At 40.3% G+C, this 27,695-nt stretch overlaps 1 protein-coding gene and 1 pseudogene across 1 annotated transcript; one reads left to right on the forward strand and one right to left on the reverse strand.

Moving 5' to 3' along the window:
- LOC124526350 (60S ribosomal protein L15-like) overlaps window positions 1-25,728 on the reverse strand; it is a 41,550-nt pseudogene extending 15,822 nt beyond the window's left edge.
- On the forward strand, window positions 1,643-27,610 carry HPS3 (HPS3 biogenesis of lysosomal organelles complex 2 subunit 1). Its single transcript, XM_047099307.1, has 10 exons — window positions 1,643-1,961; window positions 10,371-10,862; window positions 11,498-11,669; window positions 11,775-11,860; window positions 13,812-14,004; window positions 18,615-18,696; window positions 21,633-21,787; window positions 23,734-23,842; window positions 25,641-25,822; window positions 26,933-27,610. The coding sequence occupies exons 1-10, from the start codon at window positions 1,745-1,747 to the stop codon at window positions 27,165-27,167; spliced, it is 1,923 nt and encodes a 640-aa protein (XP_046955263.1). The 5' UTR covers window positions 1,643-1,744; the 3' UTR covers window positions 27,168-27,610.
- Window positions 27,611-27,695: the final 85 nt, after the last annotated feature.

Genomic DNA, 27,695 nt, shown 5'->3' on the forward strand with positions numbered 1-27,695 from the left:
AATTAGTCAGAGAAAGACAAATATCATATGACTTCACTCATATGAGGACTTTAAGAGACAAAACAGATGAACATAAGGGAAGGGAAACAAAAATAATATAAAAACAGGGAGGGGGACAAAACAGAAGAGACTCATAAATATGGAGAACAAACTGAGGATTACGGGAGGGGTTGTGGGAGGGGGGATGGGCTAAATGGGTAAGGGGCACTAAGGATCTACTATATGCTAGCTAATTTGGATGTAAATTAAAAAAATAAAATAAAAACAAAAGAAATTGTAATTTTCAGTCTTGAAGGAGAAAATTTAAAAAGAACAGTATGGCATATATTTGTGGAGAAAGGGGTGTTCATGAGTGTTGTATCTGAATGAGTTACTGTAAGCAGTTCTTAGGTTCTTTGTTTTCTATAGGAGCCTTCTGTCAGTTTTCAGCCCTAGCTTGATGAACAGAGTAACTTCCTTGTCCAAATCTTTGCCTCACTGAGTTTGGTGAATGGTTGTATCCCAAAGAGTTCCTATTGGTTGGATTAGGTTAAGGAGAGTACCATACTACTAAGGGGTACTTTCTTCATCTAGATGGCACAGAAAATGGAGGTAGAGTTTAACTTCAATCCAATTGCACCTAATTTGTAAATTCTTTGAAGAAATGGCTTATGAGGGTGACAAATAGAATCTGACCAGAGAAAAATGTGCTCTTTTAACTCTGCATAAGAGACACCAAAAGTAAGAGAGCATCCCTCACTCCATACTTAACATACATTATTTTCTGGATAAATTGTAAACAGTAGTTCCAACGCTCACTTCATCTAAATGTGTGAGTTTTTGTTTTTTTGTTTTTTAAGTAGGCTTCACGCCCTGCATGGAACCCAACGTGGGACCTGAACTTACCACCCTTAGATCAAGACCCTGAGATCAAGAACCGAGCTGAGATCAAGCGCTGGACTCTTAACTGACTTAGCCACTTCAGGAGCCCCATCTAAACGTGTTTTGTTTTGTTTTTTAAATTGGGATTGCAACCACGAGCTCCACGTTGAGACATCAGGAATAGATACAGGTCAGATTATACTATAGTTGTAGGTGCACTGGACTGAGAGCTAGTGGATTTCACCCCTCGATTCTTCAGCAAATTTTTTTTTTTTTTTTTTTTTTTTTTTTGCTAAGCACATTCTAAGTGTTGCTCCTTCCAACAAACAACTCTTCAGTATATTTAGCCCGGAGTTGAGCCGTGTGCACTGCACTTCAGTTTTCCCAGCCCTATCCTCCAGAAGCTCACAGGCTATCAGGGAGACACGAGTGATGCCCCTGAATCAGGAACAAAATGGTACAAGATCCCAGATGATCAAATGTTTAAACGTACTCAAACATTTCAAACGTATCTCGCCCAGCCCAAAACAGGACTGTAAAATGACGAATGAAGGGTCACAGAGGTCTCTGAGCCCGTCAACCACGCAGCGCGGAGCAGTGCCAGCACAGGGCGGCCGGGTCCAAGTCCCAGGACTAGGGGCCTGTGGGGCGCGGGTGCGCCGGGCAGAGGCGACTCCTCCCCAGCCGGGCCTTGCCCCGTAACTAGCAGCCACTTTAAGAAGGGGAGCCGCAGGCGACCCGGGTGGAGCTCACGTGACTCGGCTCTGTGCAATCGCTGGCGGAAGTGGTCCAGCTCCGGTGACCGGCACGGGGTCTCCAGGCGCCCCGCGGGGCGTGCAGGAGGGAGCCGCCCCGCCGGGCTGCCCCGCAGTGGGTCGCCAGGATGGTGCAGCTGTACAATCTGCACCCGTTCGGGTCGCAGCAGGTGGTGCCCTGCAAGTTGGAGCCGGAGCGGTTCTGCGGCGGCGGACGCGACGCTCTCTTCGTGGCGGCAGGCTGTAAGGTGGAGGCATTCGCAGTGGCGGGACAGGAGTTGTGCCAGCCGAGGTGCGCCTTTTCCACGCTGGGCAGGGTGCTGTGCCTGGCCTACAGCGAGGCCGGTGAGTAATGGCGAGGCCAAGGGGTGCCTGGACCCCAGCTTGGGGCCTCCTTCCTAGAGGACCGAGCGTCCTCGGCGGCACTCTGGGTGGGGAGAGGACTTCGTGCTTCCCGGAACTTGCCGGATGGTGTTGGGGGTCCGGCGGCTGATTGCTGAAGGTGCTCTGAGCTGCGCCGTGGTAGTCCTGGCAACCGCAGGTGAGCGCCTGCTTCTAGTGGGGGGTGGGGAGGGATTGCATCTGACTGCTCCTTATCTCGCATGCTCAGGAGAAAGGCCCGTGGTTGGGTGGCTGGGTTCCACTCAGCCGAGACACTTCAAAACAAACAATAAAACTCCAAACACCCAAACTCAAAAGTATAGAAAATTTCAAACACATACCAAAGTAGGGAGAATAGTATCCTGCGCCCCAGTACTTCCAGCTTCAATAAATATGCCAACTCGTGGCCAGTCCTTTTACATCTATACCTTTATCGACTTCTTGTCGGTTTTTGAAAGCTCACATTATATGCTGGGTTTTAAATCTATGTAAGTGGAACTCAGGCCATAGACCCCGCCCCCGACAAAATGGTGTAATAACACCCATTACCCTTTTCCCACCGAAATGTGAAGCAGCACCAAGAGATATATCAGGTGTGAGTATATTCTATTTTAGAAAAATTCAATATTTAAAAATAGGAGGTATTTAGATTACAGAAGGATTTATCATAGGATTCTTTTAACTGCCTAATAATCCACTTAAAGTTGGATTTCTGGTTTTCAAGAGTGGTGTAAATGTGTAAGTGGCAGTATTTATGGTGGAAAAGCCTATGGCGTAGGGGCTTACTAATAAAGTAGGGAGCATGAACTTGGAGGACTGGAGATCTCATTCTAATTCCTACTGTGTCTGCAACTGGTTGGGTGTGAGTTTATAGAAACTTTAGGGTCTCAGTCTCTGTTTAAAAAAAAAAAAAAGTTGAATTACTAGATCAGTGATTTCCAGACATTGGGATTTTGTGGATCAGTAAAAAACTATGGGGTATCATCCATAGTATGATATATATGACTGGTCATTTTGTCAAGTAAAGATACATATTTTTAAAAATGAAAAGCCCGACTATTAATTGCAACCATAAGAGAAAAAACAGCCTCAAACATTGGATGTCTTTGCTTTATGAGCAACTTATTGTGCTGTTATTTTTGCTTTTTGACTAGCGAAGACAACAGCAGAAGCCCCCACTGATCCACAGATATTTTTGAAAGCCACTCATTAGATCTGTGTGTTCTCTATCAGCAGAAGATTCTGATTTGGGTATTTCTACTGAAATCTTTCTTTTAATCATCTTTCAATATTGGTAGTTTTCCTCATCTGGCTCCCCTTTTTTTTTTTTTTTTTTTTTTTTTTTAAATTTTTTTTTTTTTTCAACGTTTATTTATTTTTTGGGACAGAGAGAGACAGAGCATGAACGGGGGAGGGGCAGAGAGAGAGGGAGACACAGAATCGGAAACAGGCTCCAGGCTCTGAGCCATCATCAGCCCAGAGCCTGACGCGGGGCTCGAACTCACGGACCGTGAGATCGTGACCTGGCTGAAGTCGGACGCTTAACCGACTGCGCCACCCAGGCGCCCCTCTGGCTCCCCTTTTAAGCATGGAGGTTCTCACCTTCAAGAGCTCTACTGAGTGGCAAACAACCCAGTTTCAAGGTGTGGGGTGTGTGTGTGTGTGTGTGTGTGTGTGTGTGTGTGTGTGAGTGTGTGTGTGTGTGAGAGAGAGAGAGAGAGAGAGAGAAAGAGAGAAAGGGGCAGAGACAGAGACAGAGCAGACATATTTACGTGATTTGACCTATTCTTCCAAATCAATGTTTATTCTAGAATTGGAAGCGGCAGACATTATGTAAGCCTCTGGTCTTCTTGCCTGTCAGTCGTGGTGATTCTGGGGACCCTTGGATGTCACTACTTGTGCATCAGAATCACCTGGGGGAACTTGAAAAAGTGCTGATGCCTGGACCACAACCTCACAGAAACTGTCAGTTTTCGGGGGTGTGGCCCAGCACGGGGGTGGGTCTAATATTTAGCCAAGATTGAGAACCACCTAGAGCCATACTGGCTGCTGTAAGCAGCGAGTAGCATGGTAACCTGATTAATGAGGCCTTGAAAAACAAAGACGTTTTTATAATCCAGTTGGCTGTCCTAAAGAAAGTTCAGGAGTCATGTGGTATGTGCCTTAGCATGGGTCAGATAGCTCAAGGGTAACTTTCAATCCTCAACTTGAAGAAGACTGGGTACAACCCCTGGGTACAGCTTCTATTATTCTACACAAAGATGACTCCTCGCTATGCTGATATCCAGATAACTTGTCTTCCACTTTCCAGCTTTTTCCTTTTGGTTTCTTTCTTCCCATTCACAGTAATTTAGACATGGGAATTCCTGCTCTAAGTGCCTAGGGTCTTCCTCTGTAGCAAATCTCCCCCTGTCAAACACAGAATGAATTTTACATCAGCCATTTATATTTACTATAAGTGCTTTGCAGCTCCCTTACCCAAGTAGAAAACATTTTCATTTTTTAATCTCTAATTAGCGGGATGCTATTCTTCCTTTATAAAATTTGGGGGTGGTAGGGAGAATGTAGATAGAAATTTGAAGGACAGGGGCCCCTAACATCATTATCAGTAATGAAAACTTAATTGAGGCTTTGTGTGTGAACTGAGGAAGAGGAGATGTGAGAACTTATTGCTCTCAAAGGAGAAAGACCTGGTAGCCAGAGTTGAGTGTTGTGTGGGAGCTCTCATGCTGGACACTTGTTTATGGGGTGTCTGAAGGTGGTTGGGCAGGGAGGACAAGATCACATGTCCCTCATTGCCTGTTCTTTAGCACAAGTGTATTAAACGAGTCTGTCTATTACATCCTTCCCAAGCCCTGTGGTCTTTTAACTTTTCTAAAGCCATGAAACATATTTTGATGCATTGTATATTATTTCTGCCTTCTGATGTCAATTTTGTCACAGGAGTGCTGCCTTTTCCTTAATCTTGTATTAGTGTTAACCAGGAAGTTTCTTATTTTTAAAAATCAGTGACTCTTAGCTTAAGAATAAATATGAGAGAGGCGCCTGGGTGGCTTAGTCGATTAAGCGTCCGACTTCAGCTCAGGTCATGATCTCACGGTCTGTGGGCTCAAGCCACATGTTGGGCTCAGTGCTGACAGCTCAGAGCCCGGAGCCTGCTTCAGATTCTGCCTCCCTTTCTCTTGCCCCTCCTGGTTTCTGCACGCGCACGCACGCTCTCAAAAATAAACATTAGGGGCGCCTGGGTGGCGCAGTCGGTTAAGCGTCCGACTTCAGCCAGGTCACGATCTCGCGGTCCGTGAGTTCGAGCCCCGCGTCGGGCTCTGGGCTGATGGCTCGGAGCCTGGAGCCTGTTTCCGATTCTGTGTCTCCCTCTCTCTGTGGCCCTCCCCCGTTCATGCTCTGTCTCTCTCTGTCCCAAAAATAAATAAACGTTGAAAAAAAAATTAAAAAAAAAAATAAACATTAAAAAAAGAATAAATATGAGAACATTTTTCTAATTTACTTAACGAAGACAGAAGCTGTTGTAAAATAAGTAGAATAAAGTCCTGACCATATAATGCTTAAAAAAGTTTATAAGTCAGACAGAGGAAGGCAAATCCAATATGATTTTTTATATGTAGAATCTAAAACTAGAAAGACAACAGAAGAAAACAAAGCTAATTGGTGGGGGCAGTGGGAGAAATAGGCGAACTGTTTTCGTCTGTTTAAATAAATTAAATTGAAAAATAGTTTCTGTCTTTCATAAAGAGCTATTAACCTCCACAGACTCCTTTAGACTTGTATCTCTTTTTTAACATTTTGAGAAATAGCATTATTGGGGAATGAGCACCGGCTTTTGAGCTAACCAGATCCAGGTTTGAGTCCCAGTTCTATCATTTGTTGGCTGTGTTGCTTAGGCAAGTTACCTAGTTTGTCTGAGTCCCAGATTCCTGATCTATAAAGTGGAGAATGAGATAGTTTCATGAAGGTTTGTTGTGAGGATTAGCTGAGAGAACTCTAAATCTCTGATCATAATGTTCATCAGGTAAACACACTTACCAAGTTCTAGTTCATTATTATAAAACAAGTTATTAAGCTGAAAACAGTATGGGCACTATCTACAGTTTGGAGATTATATATAAAAGGTATATAGACTTTATCAGTGAAATAGGTGTATGTTTATAGATGCATGAATAAAACAATTTTATTTAACTAAACAAATATTCTTGGTTTTAAAATTCATTTACTAACTTGAATATGCAAAGCACAGGCAACAAAAGAATAAAGTAAATTGGATATCACCAAATTAAAACTTTCTTGCATCTATCAAAGACAGTAGGACACTAACAACAGATTGAAAACGCAATCCACAGAATGGAAGAAAATACTTGCAAAGCATATATCTGACAAGGGATTAATATCCAGAATATATAAAGAACTCCTATAACTTAATGACAGCAACAAAAGCCAATTCAAAAATGGGCAAATAGGGGGCGCCTGGGTGGCGCAGTCGGTTAAGCGTCCGACTTCAGCCAGGTCACGATCTCGCGGTCCGTGAGTTCGAGCCCCGCGTCGGGCTCTGGGCTGATGGCTCAGAGCCTGGAGCCTGTTTCCGATTCTGTGTCTCCCTCTCTCTGTGCCCCTCCCCCGTTCATGCTCTGTCTCTCTCTGTCCCAAAAAATAAATAAACGTTGAAAAAAAAAAATGGGCAAATAGGCATTTCTTCAGATGCCAACAAGCGCATAAAAAGATGCTTACCATTATTTTCACCAGGGAAGTGCAAATCAAACCCATAATGAGATACCACTTCACACCCATTAGGATGGCTGTTATTTAAAAAAAAGAAGGAAAAGAGCAAGTGTTGATATGAATGTGGAGAAATTGGAACCCCTGTGCAATGCAGGAATATAAAATGGTAGAGCTGCTGTGGAAAACAGCGTGGTGTTCCTCAAGAAATTAAATATAGGATTACCATATGATCCAGCAATTTCACTTCTGGAAGTATAGAAACAAAGTAATTGAAAGCAGGGACTTGTCCAGATACTTGCACACCAATGTTCATAGCAGCGTTTTTTTTTTTTTTGAGAGCCAAGAAGTGGAAGCAACCCAATGTCCATCAACTGAGGAAAAGATGAACAAAATGTGGCATATGGCAGATCTATGCCTGCATGTTCATTGTAATATTATTTCTACTAGCCAAGACATGGAAACAACCTAAGTGTCCTTAAACAGATGAGTAAACATAAAATTGAATATTAATCAGCCTTAAAAGGGAAGGAAATTCTGATACATTTTACAACACAAATGAACCTTGAAGACATTATGGTAAGTGAAATGAGCCAGACACAAAAGGACAAATATTGTGCAATTCAGTTTACATGAGGTACCTGGAGTGAGCAAATTCATAGGGACAGAAGGTAGAATAGTCAGTGCCAGAGTCTGGGGGGATGGGGAGGATGGGGAGTTATTGTTTTAGGGATAGTTTTGAGGAAGATGAAAAAGTTCTGGAGAAGGATGATGGTGATTGGTGCACAACAATGTGAATGTACTTAATACCACTGAATCGTACACCCAAAACTGGTTAAAATGGTAACGTTTACATTATGTATATTTTACCACAATAAAATAAAAAAAATCACTTACTGAGGGGCTTCTGGGTGGCTCAGTCAGTTAAGCATCTGACTCTTGATTTCAGCTCAGATCAAGATCTCACGGTTTTTGGGATGGAGCCCCATGTCGGGCTCTACGCTGACAGCACAGAGCCTGCTTGAGATTCTCTCTCTCTCTCTCTCTCTCTCTCTCTCTCTCTCTCTCTCTCTTTCTGCCCCTCCCCCACATTCTCTCTATCTCTCTGTCTCTCTTTCTCTATTTTCCTCTCAAAATAAATAAACTTAAAAAAAAGAAAAACAAAAATCATGTACTGAGGAAATTCTAGGAAGATGGAGGCTACAAGGCATCTTTGGACCCAACTCCATCCAAACTGCTTTTCTGGAATAGAGTGAGCAAATTTATGAAGCCTGCAGGGTACGTTTAGGTATTCTGCCAGGATACCCAGGGAATGAAAGGTGTAGGTTCCATTTTTGTGGTATCAGAGGAACTAGCATCAGGAGAAGCCTTGCCCTTCTGGAAGGTTGGCTCATTTCGGACGAGGAGGGGACCTGGCCAGCCCAGTAAGTGTCTGCAGAAAGGGGCTGCTTGCTTGCTGTGTGTCTATGGGAAGTCATTATGCTAACAACAGCGTTTCAGTTTCAGTTCATTAGAAAAGGACTTATTTACCAAATACTGTTAGTAAATAGTAGATTCTACATTTGGAAAAACATTGATGTTTCTCTCCCTCAAAGTTCTAAAGATTAAAAATTTAAATTAAGAAGCTGCTAAACTAGAACATGTAAGAATATAACTACGTAATTTGGAGGACATAGGAGACTGTTTAAGCAAATTAGGAAACTCAGAGGCCAAGCAGGAAATGATACATATCTGACTACATACATATCTGACTATTTTTACTATGGTAAAAGATGCCATAAGTGAAGTCAAATGTCAAAGAATAGACTACCAAAAACAATTTGCTATTCATGAGCAACAAAAGATTAATATCACTTTTACCCGGAGAGCTGCTATTTCTTAATAAGGAAAACAAATTAAACATCCTAATAAAGTAGATAACTTGCAGAAGAGAAATTATACCTGGCTGATAAACATAGGAGAAGATGGCCAGCTTTAGAAATGGTCTGGAAAATATAACTTACAATAACCTTAAGAGTCCATGTTTCCCCATCACATTGAGTCAGTACTAGTGAGGATATGGGGAAACAGGCATGTTCAAACGATGCTGCTGGCAACATGAATTCCTGTTATGTAATTGTGATAGAATCTGGCAATATCTTTTTTTTTTGAGTTGTTTTTTTTAAGATTATTTATTTTGTGTGTCTGAGAGAGAGAGAGAGAGCACGTGCACACATAAGTGCGGGAGGGGCAGAGAGAGAGGGAGAGAGAGAATCCAAGCAGGCTCTGTGCAGTCAACACAGAGCCCAATGTGGGTCTCAAACCCACGAACTGTGAGATCATGACCTGAGCCGAAATTGAGAGGCAGATGCTTAACTGACTGAGCCACCCAGATGCCCTGACTCTGGCAACATCTTAAAATTTAAAACGTACCTGCTCTTTGGCTCAATATTCTCACTTTTTGGAATTCATGCCATTGAAACAAACCCCTAGGAAATAAATATAGGTATAGGCCTATTTATTACGGCATGAAGTAAAGTGGCAGAAAAACTGGAAAAACTTGAATGTGTATCAATAGGGCATTGTTAAATAAATTATGGCACATGTATACATCTAATATGCAGATAATTTTAATAAAAGGATGTTAGATACCCATGTATTGACCTGGAGGCCAAGATTTATTGGTAATTTTTAGAAGTAGTAGATTTAAATATATTCGGTGTGATTCCATTTTGGTGAAAAAGAAGAAAGACAAAACACTACTCTGTGATCTATGTGTATTTGAGAAAGCTGTGTGTGTTAACACTGGCTTCTCACAGATTGCACTGCAGGGGAGGGTTTATGCTTTTCATTTTGCATCTCTTTACCACTTTGATTTCTCACAACAGAGAATAACTACAAAATTATAATTTAAAAAATATAAAGTCAACAGTTGAGGGAAAATCAATTGGATTTAAGTTTTATTCAATATGTTCAGCTTTATCCTGTTTCTGAGTTGACATGAAAGTGTGACTTGTGAGAAGCGGGGTTCAACCTACAGGAAACATTCAGAGCTAAGATAAGGAAAACTAAAATTTCTATGCAAGCAACATGAATCACATAAGACATAATGGGGAGAGATTTATTTCAGAACCTAAATGCCTAATGTCAGTTAAAAATATACCTAAGATCCGGGGGGCACCTGGGTGGCTCAGTTAGTTAAGCATCTGACTTTGGCTCAGGTCATGATCTCACAGTTCGTGAAATTGAGCCCCGGGTTGGGCTCTGTGCTGACAGCTCAGAGCCTGGAGCCTGCTTTGGATTCTATGCCTCCCTCTCTCTCTGATCCCCCCCCCCCACTCGTGCTCTGTCTCTGTCTCTCAAAAATAAAACACTTAAAAACATGTTTTAAATGTATATATACATATATATATGTACGTATGTATATACATGTACACATATGTATACACGTGTGTGTATATATATATATATATATATATATATACACGTACACACACACACACACACACACACACATACCTGAGATCCTATTGATTAAGGTTTTGTTTGAGTCAATGTTTAATTCAACCATTCACATTAGAATTCACTAATAGTTCCTTTTCATGGCACAAGGTAAGTGGTTGTTTCTAATTACACATTCTAAGTGTAATCTTACTTTCTTCTCAGGAGACTATTTGGCAGCAATTGAAGAGAAAAACAAAGCTACGTTTCTACGTGCATATGTGAACTGGAGAAGTAAAAGGACTGAAAACTGTCGTGTGTGTATCCGAATGGTGGGACATAAAGTGGAGGCACCCTTCAGCGACACCTTCAGAGACCAGATGTCTATTATTGAAATGCCGCTTTCTGAGGCCCCCTTGTGCATTTCCTGTTGCCCGGTGAAAGGAGACCTTCTTGTTGGTTGCACAAATAAGTTAGTCTTATTTAGTTTGAAGTATCAGATCATTAGTGAAGAATTCTCAATATTAGACTTTGAACGGTCTTTAATTATACACATAGATAATATCGTTCCTGTTGAAATTTCATTTTGTGTTGGATATGTTGCTCTCACGTCAGACTTAGAAGTCTTAATCGTGAAACTGGAGTCAGACCCTAAAACTGCAGAGAGTGTTAACTACCAGCCACTTAAGATCAACAATCCAATGAAACGGACAGAAGGTAAATGAATTTAGCTTGCTTTCTTATTTTAGGTGTAGAGAAAACCCTTCTGGTAATATCTGAAGGGCTCTAGTATATATATATATATAATTAGATATATATATATATATATATACTAGATATATATATATATTATTATATATATATATACTAATATATATATATATATGTACCACCAAGCCACATTATTTATAGATTCAGTTATTCCTAATACATGGGATTTTGGTTTATGATCTGGCTGCCCATATCTTCCTCCATAGCATGTCAGTGTGTTTCAGCATATACCTTTCAATAGAAATAATGGAAGAGCTGAGGAGGAGTTTCTAGTCCCAGGTCTCACACTTACAAGTTGAATGGCCTTGGGTTAGGAATACCATCTCTGAGTTTCAATTTCCTCATGTATAAGATTGGGATGATAATATCCTGTTGTACTTTATCAGTTGTGAGGAATACATGAGGAAATGTTAGGCTTCTCAAAACCATAGTGCCTTGTAAACATACGAGATGTCCGTATGTATAAATAAATAAAGTTACTGTATGTCTATTTAATTGATATGAGGATGTTGTGAAATTTAATTTTCACTCAGGTAGTACTTGGAGTTATTAAACTCTTTTCTTAAATTTTATTTTTTAAGGCATCAGTAATGAAACTTTGCAGCTTGACTCAGATGATTTTGTTATCTGTCAAAAGCCCGTGGAACTTCTTGGTGAAAAAAGTAGCCAGTCTGGAGTATCTGTTACACTGGAGTCAACTGGATTAGATGATAAAACCATAAAATATTACCACGTTCAGCACCTGCTTTATAAGTATTAGAAAGCTTTTTATTCACCAGCATTTAATATGTATTTACATGCTTAGAAGTACATGGAAATTAGATCTCTCCTTCTTTCTCTCTTTTTTTAAACTCACAGACGTTTTGCTCCTGATATTTCATCCCTTGTCTTATCTGATGACATCAAGTTGCACTCACTTCAGCTGCTACCCATTTACCAAACAGGTAAGTATGTCAGTGCAATGGTCTAATGAGGTGAAAAGGCTCTGGGCTGGGAGGAAAGACTGCTGCGGGTATTATGTTAGGTTCTTCTACTGAGTCTCCCTGGGACCTTACACAAGTTCTTTAGCAAATAACGCTAAGGAGTGCTGCTGTGAGCACTGAAAAGGGAAGTTGTATCTGGTAGGAGAAGCCATGGAGAAGACGTGACAGACAAAAGCCGTTTCTGTTTTTGAAATGATTACTTGGCCCAAAAAGGGAAATTGGAGCCTTTTTATAGCCGGGGTTTAGCTGAGTTTTAGCTGGGTATTTGGCGGAGCTTCTTAGGATGGCTTTATGAACAAGGTGGAAAATGTGGACCGAATGGAAATTCATTCAGAGTAGTGGTTTTCAGCCTTGCTGCACATGGGGTTTGCTTGGATGCTTTTAAGAATACTGATGCCCAGGCTCCACATGCTGGAGATTCTGACTTAATTGGTCAACTATGGTACCTGGGCATCAGTAGTTTTCAAAAGCTCCCGGGAACCTAATGGGCAGCCAAGACTGAGAATTGCCATTGGGTTTTGTGCTTAGTTCTTGCCTGCTTAACATCTTTAGATCTTGCCTAGAGAACGAACGACATAAATATTATTCTGATTAAACGTGTTCATAACCTTCCTTTAGTTTTTTCTTTCTTTTAGTAAACATGTATTGACTACCTACTGTGTTGGGTATTGGGCTGAGTACTAGGGAACAGTAATGAACAGTACTAGGCAAAGTACTTGCACTCGTGGAGCTTATTGTCTTGGGAGTGGGGGGAAGCAAATGTTAACTGAATAATCACAAAAAGGAGTATACAGTTACACACTGAAATGAATGCTCTGTGGGAAAAGAACCCTGCCTTGAGAGCCTATAATAAAGATATTAATCTCATCTAGGGGTCAGGGAAGGCTTCCTGAGAAAGAGGATCTGAAGAATGAATCAAGGCTGATTTGGGGATAGGGTTGGTGCAGAGGAAGCAACAAAGGTGTTGTGGTAGAGGGAAAATCTTATATTTGAGGAACTGAGAGAAGCAAGGGAGGAGAGCAAGGGAGAGGGGGTTGTTAGACAAAGCTGGAGACCAGACAGGGCCCATAGCCTTGCTAGAGGGTCAACTTCTCCCTTTTCCTCTCTTTTCTTTGCAGTCGATTTAGCAAGAAGTTGGATTAATACCACAGAATTTCCCATAATCTGAATTTTGCTGATTGACTCCCCGCAGTGTCATTTAACATGTTCCTGTATCTCCTATATTTCCTTGTGATTTGGTAGTTAGATATAAAACTATACTGCTCTGTATGGTAGCTGTTAGCCACCTGCTGCTGTTGGGCACTGAAATGTGACTATTCTAAATTGAGATATAGTGTTAGGTGTAAAATTCATGCCATATCTTGAAGACTTAGTACAGAAATATATATATATATAATATCTCATTGATTTTTTTTGTTGACTACTCATTGAAATGGTAATATGGATATGATGGGTGAATACAATATATTATTAAAATTTTGCCTGTTTATTTTTACTTTTTAAAATGTGATTACTAGAAAACTTTAAATTACATATGTGGCTCATGTTATATTTCTTTTGACAATGCTGGTCTAGACCTAGTCTTGATTAGATGATGATGATGGTGATGTTTATGAAGATGATGATCGGGTAGCACAAGTCATGTTGACTTCTGTTGGAAGGTACCTGGTATCTGATTGACTCTTTTTGTGATGTTAATAGCACTGATGACTATTACCTAGATCTGTTGATTTATTAGGGGTTGCAAAATGGTGATATTTTAATTCTATCACTCCCTCTTCATTTCTTACTGGCATTCCCTAAACAACTCTTTAGTTATCCACTGATAGACTTTTTTACTTAGAAAAGTGAAGATATTGATTCCCTTTATTTACTGGTTTCTTGGTATTTCTCCCCCATTTTTTTCATGCAGGTTCTCCTACTTCTGATAGAAAAAAATTGTCTCAGGAAAAAGAATTGCTGAGTCTCTTTTGTTTTTTCTCATTACCTCATGTGGGCTATCTCTACATGGTTGTCAAATCTGTTGAATTAATGTCAGTTTACCAGTATCCTGAGAAGTCTCAGCAGGCAGTGCTCACGCCACAATTTTTGCATGTCATTACAAGGTATGTTACAGTGTTACTTGCTAGCCTTGGAGTCACTTACTCTTCTGTAAATTCCTGACATGCTTCCTAAATCTTTAAATGGGAATTGTGTGAAATTATATATAGTACTATAAATTAATGATGTGTCTCTGTCTTTTGATGGCCCATATCTACATTTTCAATGCCAGATATTTAGATTCTGGTTTTGCCTTTGTTTTATTTTCTTAGATTGGCTAGGGGTCTTTGTAAGGAAGTATACAGTTCATTCTGAGGAAATATTTTCATAGAGAATTTCGATGAAAAGTCAGTGGAGCCAGTCAGGACATCTCTAGATTTCTTTTTAGATTTCCTAATTTTTTTTCTCTGCTGTCATATTCTTTCTGTATGAGTTGAGTTATCTCATAATGGCTTAGAACTGTGAAGGAGCTAGAAAGGCTACCTGATTCCACCCTCTGATTAGTACAAATAGGGAAATAATCCAGAGGTTGGGATGGACAAGGACATTTGGCTAATTGGTAGCAGATGCCTTTTGAGTTGCCTTACCCTAATATGATGGCATGTAACCTGGGTTCCTGAGCAGGATTTTTGTCTCATTTCTTTTAATCTCAGCAGTAACTGGTGCTTTTGGTTCTATTTCCTGTTTTTTGAGCTTAGATTATGTGCAAGCCACTGCATTGGGCCCTCTGGCCAAGCAACTGTGAATAAGGTACAGCATTTGCCTTCTAAAGCAATAGCATGAGAGAAGGCCAGAGACACATACATGGGGCACAAATACTAGGGGATTTGTGAAAAATATTTTAAGCCTTTGTGAAAGTGATGTAGGTACTGGAAGGAGGGAAATTACTTCTGGCTGAGTCATACCAAAAGTTTTTTGTGTTTGAAGTGAGAGAAGCTAGTTGGAATTTGACAGATGTAGATTAGAAGAGAAAGGCATTCTAGATAGAGGGAAGACTATAAACAAAGGCTACGTCTAGTTTTGCGGGAGCATCCACTAATTAATTGCATAGGACAGTGATTTTTAATTATTTTTTCAACTGAGTGGTGGTATCAGTAGCCACAGGAAGTATATTCTGACAGCATAGAACTCACCTGGAGATTCTGCTACTCACCCGTATTGTGGTTGCTGCCTTCTCCTCCCGTTGTCTGGTGTAAGGAGAAATGCTGTTGTGTGCTTCCTAAGTGAACATCCTGGAGGTAGCTAGTCTCCATTTCCAACGTGTTGTGCATAGTGATGTCCTTTAACTGTGAAGAAGCTGAAATGCAGAGAAGTGTTACAAATAATGCTTGAGAGAGAGCTCAGGGGTTTGAAAATTAAGGAAATTTTTTAGGGTTTTGATCAAGAAAGTGATATAGTAAGAGCATTGTTTTAGGAAAATTAGTGGTGGCTGTTATGGGGGATGGATTGAACATAGATGAATCAGCTATTGAAATGGTTCAGGCAGGATAATGAGGGGCTGTATTTGGGCAGGGCAATAGCAGTGAGAGGACAAGGAAGAATGGATGGGAGAGGCCTTGGCGAGAGAATGACAAGACTTGGTGTCTGATGGGATGGTGGGAATGGAGAGCCATGGAAAACCCCGCCAGAGTCTGCTTTTATGAAAGAATGGAGGCTGGTGTAAGGTGGGGCAAAAGAGAAGCTTAATTTAGGCATTTGAGTTGGAGGCACTTAGGGAATATTAAGGGGAAATGTTAAGTAGCTTTTGGACACAGGACCGAAGATTAGAAAAGAGAGGAAAATGTATGTTTTATTACCATCAAAAAAGAGCTGATTATCAAAGCAGTGAGCATGGCCCCCAAGAGTAGGTAGAAGAGAAAAGTAGTTGGAAAACTAAACTCTGGTGAAGGTCATGCTTAGAAAGTGAGAGAAGGAATAGAAGGATCTTCAAGGATGCAAAAGAACCTAGGAAACAATACCATCTTAGAAACTAAAGAAAAACTAGAGGGAGAAAGAAGAAATAAAATATTAATTTCTGTCCCAAAATATTGATACAAAAACACTATCATCTTTATCTGATTATGTAGATGTAAAGTCATACTTAACCAAACTGAGCCAGCCAGGTGCCCCTAAATTCACATTAGGTGCCCCTAAATAGGATCCCCACACCTATTTTTAAAATCCTATATTGTTGAACTCATTTTTACATACTGCTTTATCCAATAGGTATGTATTTTAGAAATATCTTGACCCATAAGTTTGTCTTGAAAAGTTTCTTGAAGACTGGTATATTTTTAAAAAAAAAGCAATAGGGGCGCCTGGGTGGCGCAGTCGGTTAAGCGACCGACTTCAGCCAGGTCACGATCTCGCGGTCCGTGAGTTCGAGCCCCGCGTCGGGCTCTGGGCTGATGGCTCAGAGCCTGGAGCCTGTTTCCGATTCTGTGTCTCCCTCTCTCTCTGCCCCTCCCCCGTTCATGCTCTGTCTCTCTCTGTCCCAAAAATAAATAAACGTTGAAAAAAAAAAAATTAAAAAAAAAAAAAAAAAAAGCAATAGAATTTTTTTTTAAAAGAACCTAAGAACATGGGGTGCCTGGTAGCTCAGTTGGTTAAGCATTCAACTTTGGCTCAGGTCATGAACTTGCCATTGGTGAGTTCGAGCCTGATGTCGGGCTCTGTGCTGACAGCTCAGAGCGTGGAGTTTGCTGCGGATTCTGTATCTCCCTCTCTCTCTGCTTCTTCCCAACTCGTGCTCTGTCTCTCTCTTTCACAAATAAATAAACAGTAAAAAAAATTAAAAAAAAACTAAGAACAATAAAATCATGTAAAATGTCATCCTTATATAAATGGGAAAGCCCCTCCACCCCCCCCCCATCCTACTCCTCAAAGTCAACCATGTCAACAACTGGTGTATATTCATCCAACTTAAAAAAAAAAACAGTACGTTTAGTACTATGATTTGTTTTTTATGGAAGTGGATCATATGATGTCCACCATGCAGCACCTTGCTGCTTCACTTAGGAGCATACCCTGGATGTCTTTCCGTAACAACACTCTTCAGTTCACTTCATTCTTCTCTTCTGCTGCTTAGTATTCCAACAATAGCCAATAGCGGGATTACTATAGGTGGAGGTGAGTCAGAGGACCAGCCCTTTTAATTTCTGGACCCTAACAGCCATTTATCTTTATGGTTGTAGCTACTCTCACCTGTCATTCTGGCCCTACCACAGGTGCTTGTTTGCTTCTCACTGTCTCAAAATCCTCTCTAATTCATTTTACTTCCTGGTGCTAACTCCCTATTCCTGATTTCTAAGTGGTGGTGCTACTGTTCCAGCTATTGTCATGACTCCAGAGTTCATGTCCTAGAACTTTGTGGAAATAGAGATGGCAGTGGCCTGAGGCTGTAGTGGAAGCCCCCCCCCCCACACCCAAAAAAGAGGGAGAGTGCCCTGACTGATGTACAGTCTCCCAACTGTGAAAATGTCAGAAATGCCTTCCATATTGAAGAAGTATTTCTTCTATTATAAGAACAATGCTAGGTTTGCTTTAGTGCTTTATTTTTTTATTTCAACACAGTTCATTTTTAATTCTCCTACTTTTTAATTTGTTTCTAAAAATTATTTCTGTGAACTCACTACAAGATGGGTTTTGTAGCAGGGCGCCTGGGTGGCTCAGTTGGTTAAGCATCCAACTTCAGCTCAGGTTATGATCTCATGGTTCATGAGTTTGAGCCCCTTTTCGGGCTCTGTGCTGACAGCTCAGAGCCTGAAGCCTGCTTTGGATTCTGTGTCTCCCTCTCTCTCTGCCCCTTCCCCACTCATGCTCTGTCTGTCTCTCTCTCAAAAATAAATAAATTTTTTAAAGAGACTATAAAATAGGGGTTTTGTAGCAGTTTCTAAGTGAACTCTTAACGGTTTTTAATGTCAGTATTGGAGGGTTGACTTACCAGTCACCAGGCATCTATTATGTGCTGACTGTGGGGTCCCTGGGTCGTTTTACTGTGCAGAAGCAGCCTGGGCTTGTGGAAAGAACTAGAGGAGTGTGAGGAGGAGGGAGAACTGGGATCTAATTTGGCTCTGTCCTTCAGAAATGTCTTGGACCAGTCATGAACCTTCCATGCCTTCATCTTTAAAACAAGCTCCTGGAGTGATTAATTCCAAAGATTCCCTCAGAGAGTCTATGACTTTCAGTTCTACCATTGGATATGTATTTGCATAATCTAAGTGTGTTGTATAGCCCAATCCAGGCTCAATTTCATCCTGAGATGAGTAGGATAGAGGTAGTAGTCAGGAAACTGGAGTTCTAATTTTGGCTTTGATAGTCATCTCTTTGTACCTTGGGCAGATCCTGAGGGCATGATTTTTTTCTGTAAAATGAGATATTGAGCCAGATCCATGGTTCTTAACTAGGAGCGCACAGCAGAGCCACACATGGAGCTTTGTAGATATGTACATGTTTAGATTCAGCTCTTAGGTATTAGGATTTCTAGATGAGAGGTGGGAACCAGTTGTATATTTTTAAAAGCACTCAACGGTATTCTGAGGTTCTTAAGAAGTAGATTAATAATCAGGTTTGCCGAACACTTGAGCCTTCCCTCACCCTCACTGTTGCTCTGTTCGCCTCTGTGATATCTTCCAAAGTACGGGCATGTTGGTTATTGGCCTCTGCTTTGCTCAGTGGTGTCTCTCCTCTTCCTTAGCAACAACTTGCAGTGTTTCACAGTGCGGTGCAGTGCGGCGGCAGCTCGTGAGGAAGACCCATACGTGGATACCACCCTGAAGGTTAGAATTGGTTTATGACCACAGCAAAACCTGAAGGTCAAAAAGGAATATATAAATCTTTGCAGATTTGCTCTTGGGTCAAAGTCAGTGAACATCCGAGGTCTTAAGCTACTTTTGCACATCAAATAATAAGCATTTTGTGATTCATGGTTTAAATGGCAGTTTTTGAGATTACTTTGAAAACATTTCCTCGGAATTTAGGTATAGCGCATAGTTTTTAAAGTTGGGTAAAGAACATGTATCGTGTAACTTCAGAGATAGTACTTCACAACTATGGTATACTACAATTTTATTCTTCCGTAATGGAAATATTGGTGGCAGTCGTACATAGCTATTAACAAAACAGTACGGGAATCAGTGTGTTTCAGAACACAAATGCTTGAAAATGACTTACTTACACTGTTATCAGATATGCCTATAATGTAATTATGTAGTCTTAATCTAAGAGTTAATAGATATGCTAGATCATTAACCTCATTTTTAGTGAGAAGTAATATGCTTAGTCTCTGAAAAGGTCTTTTTAGTGAGAAGTAATATGCTTAGTCTCTGAAAAGGTCTTGACTACAAAATAAATGTAGGCAGTTTTACGATAAAATTCTACATTTCCTTTTTTCCCCCCCAAGTTTATTGACTTATTTTGAGAGAGAGGGAGTGGGGGAGGAGCAGAGAGAGAGAGAGGGAGGGAGAGGACCTCAAGCAGGCTCCATGCTGTCAGCGCAGAGCCTGAGGTGGGGCTTGATCTCATGAACCGTGAGATCATGACCTGAGCCAAGATCAAGAGTCAGACGCTTAACCAACTGAGCCACCCAGGTGCCCCCAAGTTCTATATTTTCTGACCTTGAATTTCTGTTGTCAGAAATATACTGATCATTTGTGTGATATCGTCACATTCTCTTTCACCTGAGGTATAAGGTACTTGAATGGATGTTTGTTATGAAGCTGCATGCTTCAGGAAACCCCCAAATTATGATGGCTTATATTTCATAAGTCAGTTTATGTCTATCTGGCACCTGGAACACCTTTTCCTGGAAAAATAAGTATTCAGTCATGATGGTTATGTTGACAAGCCAGCACTTTGTAGTGCTTAATGTGTCTGAGATTCTCTACTCCTATCACTGTCTCCCAAATTCTGATTTGTGGTAGCGTTTTATATGATCTGAGTTCTCAGTAACTCTTTCACGCCATGGCCTGCCTGTAGCTTTCTGCTGCTGACCAGGCATGCTACCTCCCTTCAGCCTCTTAAACCAGAATCACAGCTTTCCCATGCCTTTCTGCCTGTGTTTAAGATACACACATAGCCTTTTTAAGAGTGTGTTTTAGAAGTAAAGTTTATTTCCCTAGTAAAAATGGAAAGCCAACAGATTCTTTGTCCCATTCTACTTCTCCCCACACCTTGCTTTGCTTTTTTGTTTTCTGTTTTTCGAACTTCAGAAAGACATAGGCTTACATAGGTGGTGATGCTGGAGTGAGGGGTACATAATAGATTGAGGTAGGATCAATCTGCATTTGAAATTAAATCATGTTCCAGGTCTTCTCAGAGTCTCCTAAAACGATAGGGAAGGAACAAGGAAGAGAAGGAGGGAGATAAGAAGAGGGATGGGCGGGGGCGCCTGGATGGCTCAGTTGGTTAAGCATCCGACTCTTGATTTTGGCTCAGGTCATGATGTCACAGTTCCTGAGTTTGAGCCCAGCATCTGGCTCTGTGCTGACAGCACAGAACCTGCTTGGGATTCTCTCTTTCCTTCTCTGTCTGCCCCTCCCCCTCTCGACTTGCTTTCTCTTTCTCTTTCTCAAAATAAATAAATAAGTGATTTTAATAAAAAAGAAGAGAAACAGGCAGCTAGCTGGTTGGGGATGTTGCCCTTGAGGCCAGGCCTCTTGAAGGTGGCAGAGGGAAGGACAGTGATTATTGCACCCCGTGGCTCCCCCCTTCCTGCGACACTACCATTCTGAGATCATAGATACCACCTGAAAGAGCACACACTCTTGCTAACTCAGACTTAGGGATCTCTGGTGTCTGGGAAAGATTTCACAACCTCAGAATCTGGTCCAAAGTGTACATCTTACCTCCCTTTCCTCTGAGATTCCTGCTCCTCAGCACTAGCTAAGGCCATCTTATCTATTCTTAGGAATGAAAAAATAGATGGAGGTGTTTCCGAATCACTTTGTACAAAAGGACAATGAAAATGAGCTCAGAATCAAAACAGTGTTAATGCAAGAGAGAGCACAGGTCTGGCAGCATCATTTTCTGAGCTCACAGAAGGAGCTCTTTTATTATCTCATCCATTCTACTTGAACTAATGTTCCCTTACAGTGACAGGAGCCTTGTGGCTCCTGGTCCAGGATTTCCTCCAGTTTACCTGACACACCAGCCTGTCATCCATTCCAGGCAATGTTCACACCTAAGGAGTTAACAGTCAGGGGCCATCTGAACATGCAAGCATTTCTCTTGTACACACCCATCCCACTAAGAAACCGTTAATGTTCTGTCTGTACTGTAGAATGACGTTTTATAGTGTCTCATTTTTCCTAGAAGCCACCTTTGGGCATTTCCCCAAATCAGCCCACTGTTAGTGGGGATTTCTCCAGGTGGCAGGTTACCAGCCCACAGCTGTACTCCTGGAGCCACACAGTAAGCCACACAGGAGTTCTCACAGCTATGAGGGGCTCAGGTACATCGCTGTCTGCCTTCACTCAGTCAGCAAATACTGAGTAGCTCTTTGACAGGCACATACGGAATAGGTAGTTGGTTACATAACTTTACACAGGGTAATCTCCTGCTCTGCTAAGAATAGGAATTTGGATTTTTCTTTTTTTTTGGAGGGGTTGGTGCGGGGAACAGGATTTTATCAAATAAACAGACTGATTTTTGAAGATTAAAGTTGATGTACCTTTTATTCCTTGGTTAAAGTTGTGATTTTTTTTTTCTTTACTAGGCTTGCCCACCTGTCAGTATGGATGTCTGTGCTTTAAGAATACAGCTTTTCATAGGCTTGAAAGCCATCTGTCACTTTAAAAACCATATCATACTTTTGACCAAGGCAGACCCTGAAGCCATTCCAGAGAGAAGAGAACCACCCAAGAGGCTCCTGTAAGCATCCCCTCACTTCCATACATTCCTGCCAAAGTTTCTGGAGTGAATTGTTACTGGTATATTTTGTGTCCTAGTTTATCTTTTTTTAAAATCAAAACTTTGAATGATTAGATGGTTTGTCTATGGTGGTTTTTTTTCCAGAGAAAGAAAAGAAATAGAAAAGACAGTCTCGAATGCTAATCCAAGCTACAAGGCTCTTATTACTTTTTTCTTTGACCTTTTGGTGTTTACATTTTTATCCAAATAATATTTTCTGGTATTTAAATTCAAAAGAAATTAATAACATATCTCTTACCTTAAAACTCATTCATGATGTATAGGTATGTGCTGATCTACCTTAAAATTAAATTGCATTTTGATAACACTAATCTCTGGTTGACTCTTGGGTCTCCTGTTTTTACATTCTTTGGAGTAGAATGTTGAATTCCAGACTAGTTATGTTTCTGTTCAACGTTATCTTTTCTGTGAACTTAGCAGTAGGGATGAGATTATTACTGTTATTTTTTGCATCTTCCCCTATGCATAATTTAATCAGGAAAGAAATTTGTCTTCAGGGAGAGAAGCAGATAGTGTACAGATGGTCCCAGACTTATGATAGTTTGACTTACAATTTTTCTGACTTTGTGATGGTACTGCATGCAATACCCATTCAGTAGAAACTGTACTTCAAATTTTGATTTTTTGGATTTTTGATTTGGATTTTTTCTGCCTAGCAACATGTGGTGTGATATTCTTTCATGATGCTGGGCAGTGGCAGCAGTTGCTCCCAGGCAGCCATGTGATCATGAGGGTGAACACCCGATACGCTTATATCCATTTTTACCCATATGACCATTCTGTTTTTCACTTTCAGTATTCAATAAATTACATGATATATTAAACACTTCATTATAAAATAGACTTTGTGTTAGATGACTGCTGTTAGATAAGTGTACTGAGCAAGTTTAAAATAGGCTAGGCTAAGCTATGATGTTCAGGAGGTTAAGTGTATTTGACTTACGATATTTTCAAGTTATGTGGGTTTATTGAGATATAGCCTTATTGTAAGTCAAGGAAGAGCTGTATTTCCACCCAATTGCCAATTTTTGTTTTTAACCTAAGTTTTTGCTTTTTTGAATTTTTTTCACGTGTGCTTTGTCCCACCAACAGGAATAATCAGAGGTTGATTTGGGTAATGGGTCACTGAGAGTGTACACAGAATGGTCTGAGACTGACTGATTCTAAAAGCTTTCTGGCAAGAGGAAGAACAACTTGTAGTCTTGCACATTTGACATTTTTAAAATATCCCATCTTTAAATTATTTTTTTAATTCTGATTTATTTGGAAGTTGATTAGGTCAGAGGTTTACATTTTAAAAAGACTGTATACTAAAGAATAAAAATAAAAAAAATAAAAAGACTGTATACTAAAGAAAATGCATCACATGGTGAAAGCAAGAGATAAGATAGTGTTTGAAGCAGACCCACGGTTATATGTGTCTCCGGCCTTTTCCTAGCTGCCCTGAGTATTTGGCCTATTGTTCTGTTGGAGCTTCTGCTTAGATTTGTGGCACAAGGCATGCTGGACTCATGAAGGCCATATGCAGGAGAGGTACTGGGCATAGATTTTCATAGCCAAGTCTCTCTTCCTCTTGAGGGGTCTTGCCTATTCTTTAACCTTATTGCCCATTTAAGAGTTTTTGTGGAGTAAATTAGAAGCAATTGGCTTATCAATACATGAGAGCTGTAGAATATTAAATGCTGTAGGCCTTTGTAGCATTGTGAACTACATATAGAACTAATGTTCTATAAAAATCAACTGTACAGCTAATCACTGAAGAAAATAGTAAATGAAAATGGTTTCATAGTTATTTCATTTTAGGTATCTCATATTTACCATTTAAAATTGCCATTTATTAATACTGTGTCTTATCTTTCAATTCTTGTCCTTTGTTTTGCTTTCAGTTCTAGGAAAGGAACCAATGTTAAGTTTAAAACACCTCCTGTAGCTGATGCTGGGTGGAATTTGTATATTGTGGATACGATCTCACCAGTACAACTGTACAAGGAAATGGTACTCCTTTCAGACTTCCAATTCTTACTTGTAGAAATTTAGAGTGGAATCCATGACCAGATATAGATTCTAATTATCACGCATTCAGCATGCCACAGCCAACCAGCTTTCAAGTTCTGTCTGACAGTAGAGTGTGTATCTTTCTTCACCTTCTCACTTTCATGGCTCCTGACATTTGAGGAGCAGTAGAAATTCCCTTTACTAAAATAAGACTTCCTTATGCATACCCACCCTCCTAAGAGGATCGATTAACCAGTATAAACATAAATAGCCTTTGACCTTTACTTTGAACCCTAGCAGAGGACCAGGAAATGGAGCTGAAAGATACCTTAGATCATTTATCCCTGTCTCACTCTTCTTTGAAATATTAGCAGATTGTCCTGGGGTCCTGCAGCATCTGCAGCATTGTCCTGTGGGTAGGAGCCCAGAGAGAGTATCTTATTCTTTTTTTTAAGAGTGACGGCTGCCTACTCATCCCTGGCAATGTTTTTAACTCTTTATTTTGAAACAATTTCAAACTTACAGAGAAGTTGCAAGGATAAGAATAGCAGAAATAAAACCCTGTATATTCTCCACACGGATTCATCCATAGTCACCATTTTACCCCTTTGCTTCTCTCTCTTTTTGTACTCTTGCACTTTCTAAACACACACACGCACACACACGCACACACACTCCACCCCCCACCATCCATTGGAAGGTAGAGTGCATGCGTCATAGCCTAATGCCCCTAAATACTTCATGGTATGTTTCCTAAGAATCAGGACATTTGTTTGTACCACCACAGTACAGTCATATGCTTTATTAAATTTAACGTGACACATATTCTAATTGTGTCAGTTTGACTCCGTAATGACCTCATAACATTTCCCTTCCTCAGTACAGAGTTCAGTCTATCAGGTAGTACGTTTAGTTGTCATGTCTCTTTAGCTTCCTTTAAGCCAGAATAATTTAATAGTCTTTGTTTTTTTATGGCATAGGTATTTTTGAAAATAAATTTTGCCCCTCTACCTTTAAAGTTTTTTTATTATTATTTCTTGATTAGATTCAGGCTATGTATTCTCATTCACATCCAGAATGAGTGGCAGGTAATGTTGTATCTGTCTCAGGGTGTTACATCAGGAGGCACATGATATCCGTGCCCTTCACTGGTGATGTTAATTTTGATTTTGCCTAATTTATCCCTGGCATTTTAATGCTGATAATTATATCAGCTTTGCCCTGTCCTTTTAATCTTGCTTAACTGAAAGTCTTAGACTTCATCTAGGTGATTTGCTTACTGGAGTCTGAAAATACTGATTGATTCAGATCAGCTAGCAATAATTTTAATCAGCCCACTGTGAGCTATAGAAATAGACGTAGAACCTAAATTTACCGACTGAAATTACAATAAAGGAAGGATACTCAGTCTGAACTGGAGAAAGATTTAAATCACAGAACTTAAAAAAAGTTAACTGTTTCACATGTTTGTTGGCCTTATCAAACTGTGATCAAATCACTGCCAAGTTAACAGTTTTATTAGTATTACAATATTATTTGTTCCTTCTCTAATGATTAGCACTGTTTAACAGAGGAGTATTTACAGTCCTGTATGTATTAAACTGGCTCGTGGATTGTGAGGGAAAAGAACACTTCATCTAGGCCCTATCAGAATGATAAATAACCATTCTTTAGCTTTTAGGATTTAATGTGTCCAAATATTAACTTTACTAACAAAATCTATAGGTATTCTTAAGAACCAGGAAACTTTTAGGTGTCTTTCTGCAGTAACATCAGCTGTTGCCGTTTTTTGTTTCAGGTAGACTACAGTAATACCTACAAGACTGCAAAGACCCAGAGCTGCATCCACCTTCTTAGTGAGGCTCATCTGTTAGTGAGGGCCGCCCTGATGGATGCCAGTCAGTTGGAACCTGGAGAAAAAGCAGAGCTTTTGGAAGCATTTAAGGAAAGCTGTGGGCACCTTGGAGACTGCTATAGCAGGTCAGTGATGCCTCTTGGAAACTTGTTAAAGAAGCCATCTTGAGCTTTGGGTGTACTTACTAGTTTTTCCATCTCTGGTACTTACCTGATAAATGGGAGAAGGCATGAAGAGAGGTCATTCAATTATTCATTTATTTCACAAGCATTTGTTGAGCATACTCTGTGCCAGATACTGTGCTAAGCTTAGGGTTCCAAGATGAACATAGCTGTTTCCTGCCTTCAAGGAATTACAAATTGTTTTAAGTTTATTTATTTAAAAAAATAATAAAGAAAATAAAGTTTATTTTGAGAGAGAGAGAGAGAGAGAGAGAGAGAGAGAGAGAACAGCGTGTGTGGGGGAGAGGCAGAGAGAGAGGAAGAGAGATAATCCCAAGCAGGCACAGAGCCTGATGCAGGGCTCAAACTCACGAACCATGAGTTCATGACCTGAGCCAAAATCAAGAGTTGGACACTTAACCCACTGAGCCACCTGGCACCCCTAGGAATTACAGTTTATTAGATGAACAGTGAATCTTGAGTTCACGAGTCTCCCTCTGCTTAATTTAGGAATTAAATTTCTTTCAGGCTTTCTGGGCACAGTCATGGCCATGAAAATCCCTCAGACAGCTGTTATTACTACTTTATTGCCTGTTAGCCTTCAGAGAGAGATACTGGTTGGTCTGTGACTTTAATCTTAGTAGTCAATGCTTTTATGATTTCAGGAAGGGACTGGGATGAATAGTGGTTTTTATTTTTGAGAATGATCTTTATAGATTTTTTGTATATGATCATTTCAAAGGCTTACTTGACACACGGAATGAGTATAAATTAACAAAATAGACGTTTCCTGTCTATCAACACCATTATTTTAGAGCCGCATTATAAATATTAAAATTCACTTACTGAATTCTTTTTCTATTTTTATTATGAGCATGCAAAAGGAAACTATATTAATTAGAATGATTTTGTGGAATAAACCTTAGGAACTTCTTCCAACTACTAATGGCAGTAGAAGAGTATTTTGAGATTTATGTCATCTGGAAAGCATTATCTGTTTTATTATCAAGTACGTTAGACGTCCAGGCTTAAAAATGACAGATTTGAGGGTTTTTTTGCTTCCTTCCCCTTTAGGCTTGACACCCAGTATTCCCACCTTGCCTTGCCGTACTATAAGATGTCTGGTTTGTCTATGGCTGAAGTTTTAACCCGAGCAGACTGGCCACTAGAGGATGGATCGCAGAAATATGAGAGGGGATTAATCTTTTACATTAATCATTCACTTGATGAAAACCTGGATGAAGAATTAAGTGAAGTGAATAGAGTTTTCTACTTAGTTATATTGAACATTCCTAACTTTTCATTTTAGCAATTTATTTTATGTTACACTGTTCAGAAGTCAAGTTCCAAATATTTTTCTTTGGTATTATATTCTTCTTTTCCTAAAAAGGTAACGAATGTGTCCTTGTCTTCATTAATAATCCTAGAATTATAGCTTGGAAAAGAGCTTATAATCACCTTCCCCTACTTTCTCATTACATAGGTGGGGGAATGTGGTGCATTGTAGTTGAGTGACCTGTCCAGTGTGACAGGGGCGTGTCTTTAGAAGAATGACACAGGCCCAGGGACTCACCCTCCTTCTCATCTGCAGCCCTTTGCACAACCTACTTTCCCCACACTCCCACATGTCCGAAGCTTCACTTAGGAAATCCTGGCCCAGTAACCTGAAGACATTATTAAGGCTTATTATTATTTTTTAATTTTTTTTCAATGTTATTATTAAGTCAGAGGGAGACAGAGCATGAGTTGGGAGGGGCGGAGAGAGAGGGAGACACAGAATTTGAAGGAGGCTCCAAGCTCTGAGCTGTCAGCACAGAGCCCGACACAGGGCTCGAAC

Source organism: Lynx rufus, unplaced genomic scaffold (assembly GCF_022079265.1).
Source record: "Lynx rufus isolate CCGP_SWC_20201006 ecotype Redwood Valley unplaced genomic scaffold, mLynRuf1.p SCAF_5, whole genome shotgun sequence".
Classification (NCBI taxonomy): Eukaryota; Metazoa; Chordata; class Mammalia; order Carnivora; family Felidae; genus Lynx; species Lynx rufus.

What these genes read in the sequence shown, in the direction of transcription:
- HPS3 (XM_047099307.1), top strand. Translation starts at nt 1,745, where the DNA reads ATGGTGCAGCTGTACAATCTGCACCCGTTCGGGTCGCAGCAGGTGGTG. An exon ending in CCTGGCCTACAGCGAGGCCG is followed by an intron (nt 1,962 to 10,370) that starts GTGAGTAATGGC and finishes CTTTCTTCTCAG; the next exon opens with GAGACTATTTGGCAGCAATT. An exon ending in ACGTGGATACCACCCTGAAG is followed by an intron (nt 18,697 to 21,632) that starts GTTAGAATTGGT and finishes TTTCTTTACTAG; the next exon opens with GCTTGCCCACCTGTCAGTAT.